The sequence below is a fragment of the Rhineura floridana genome, chromosome 11 (assembly GCF_030035675.1).
Source record: "Rhineura floridana isolate rRhiFlo1 chromosome 11, rRhiFlo1.hap2, whole genome shotgun sequence".
In the NCBI taxonomy this organism is placed as follows: Eukaryota; Metazoa; Chordata; class Lepidosauria; order Squamata; family Rhineuridae; genus Rhineura; species Rhineura floridana.
In genome coordinates, this window is record NC_084490.1 from 11,756,399 (window position 1) to 11,757,382 (window position 984).

The window sequence follows — 984 nt, forward strand, 5'->3', positions numbered from 1 at the left end:
CTACCTGTGGTGGCTGCCTCTCTGCCTAATGGCAGGGCGGCCATGAGCAGACACCTGTCCAGAACGTCTTGCCAACAGTCTTCTTATGGCAGCCTTCATCTCCTTGTTCTTCAATGCATAGACAGTAGGGTTCAGAAAGGGGGTGACAGAGTTGAAGAAGACAGAGAGCAGTTTATCAATCATGAACCGGGTATATGGATGAAGGTACATAAACAAAATGGGTCCAAAGTACATGGTGACCACAATGAGGTGAGAGGTACATGTGTAGGCAGCCTTGGTTGGGCCTTCAGAGGGGCCCCGGGAGCGGATTGTGGAGAGAATGAGTGCGTAGGAGAGAAGCACAGCAAGGAAACACACCAGTGACATAATGCCACTATTGGTCACCATCATGACCTCCAGGGGAGAGGTGTCAATGCAAGCCAACTGGATGACAAAGGGAAGGTCACAGAAGTAGTTGTCCACCCGATTGGGCCCACAGAAGGGTGCGTTAATGGTGAAACCGAGTTGCACACTGGTGTGAAGGAGCCCACCGGCCCAGGAGGCTAGCACAAGCCCTATGCAATGGCGCCGGCTCATGAGTGAGGCATAGCGGAGAGGATGGCAGATGGCCACGTACCGGTCATAGGCCATAGCTGTCAGCAAGAGCATCTCGCCACCTGCAAAGAGGTGGAGGAAGAAAATTTGGGCCATGCAGCCCTGGAAGGAGATGGCTTCACGTTGTGCAACGAAATCAAAGAGATATCTTGGGATGGCAAAGGAGGACAAGCACAGATCCAGTAAAGCCAGATGACCTAGCAGAAAGAGCATAGGGGAATCAGAAAGGCTGTGATCGCTGATAATTGCCGAGAGGATGAGAATGTTGCTGAAGAGAGTAGCCGTGTAAAGGAGGAGGAAGAAGACAAATAAGAGGACCTTGACTTCCCAGGTTTCAGAGAGACCCAGCAGGACAAACTCGGTCACCGTTGTCTGGTTGCCCCACGCCAT

The 984-nt window shown here is 52.1% G+C and overlaps 1 protein-coding gene across 1 annotated transcript; it reads right to left on the reverse strand.

Annotated features, from left to right (window-relative positions):
- LOC133367356 (olfactory receptor 4K3-like) lies at positions 1–984 on the reverse strand. Its single transcript, XM_061591456.1, has one exon. The coding sequence runs from the start codon at positions 982–984 to the stop codon at positions 1–3; it is 984 nt and encodes a 327-aa protein (XP_061447440.1).

What these genes read in the sequence shown, in the direction of transcription:
- LOC133367356 (XM_061591456.1), bottom strand. Translation starts at nt 984, where the DNA reads ATGGCGTGGGGCAACCAGACAACGGTGACCGAGTTTGTCCTGCTGGGT.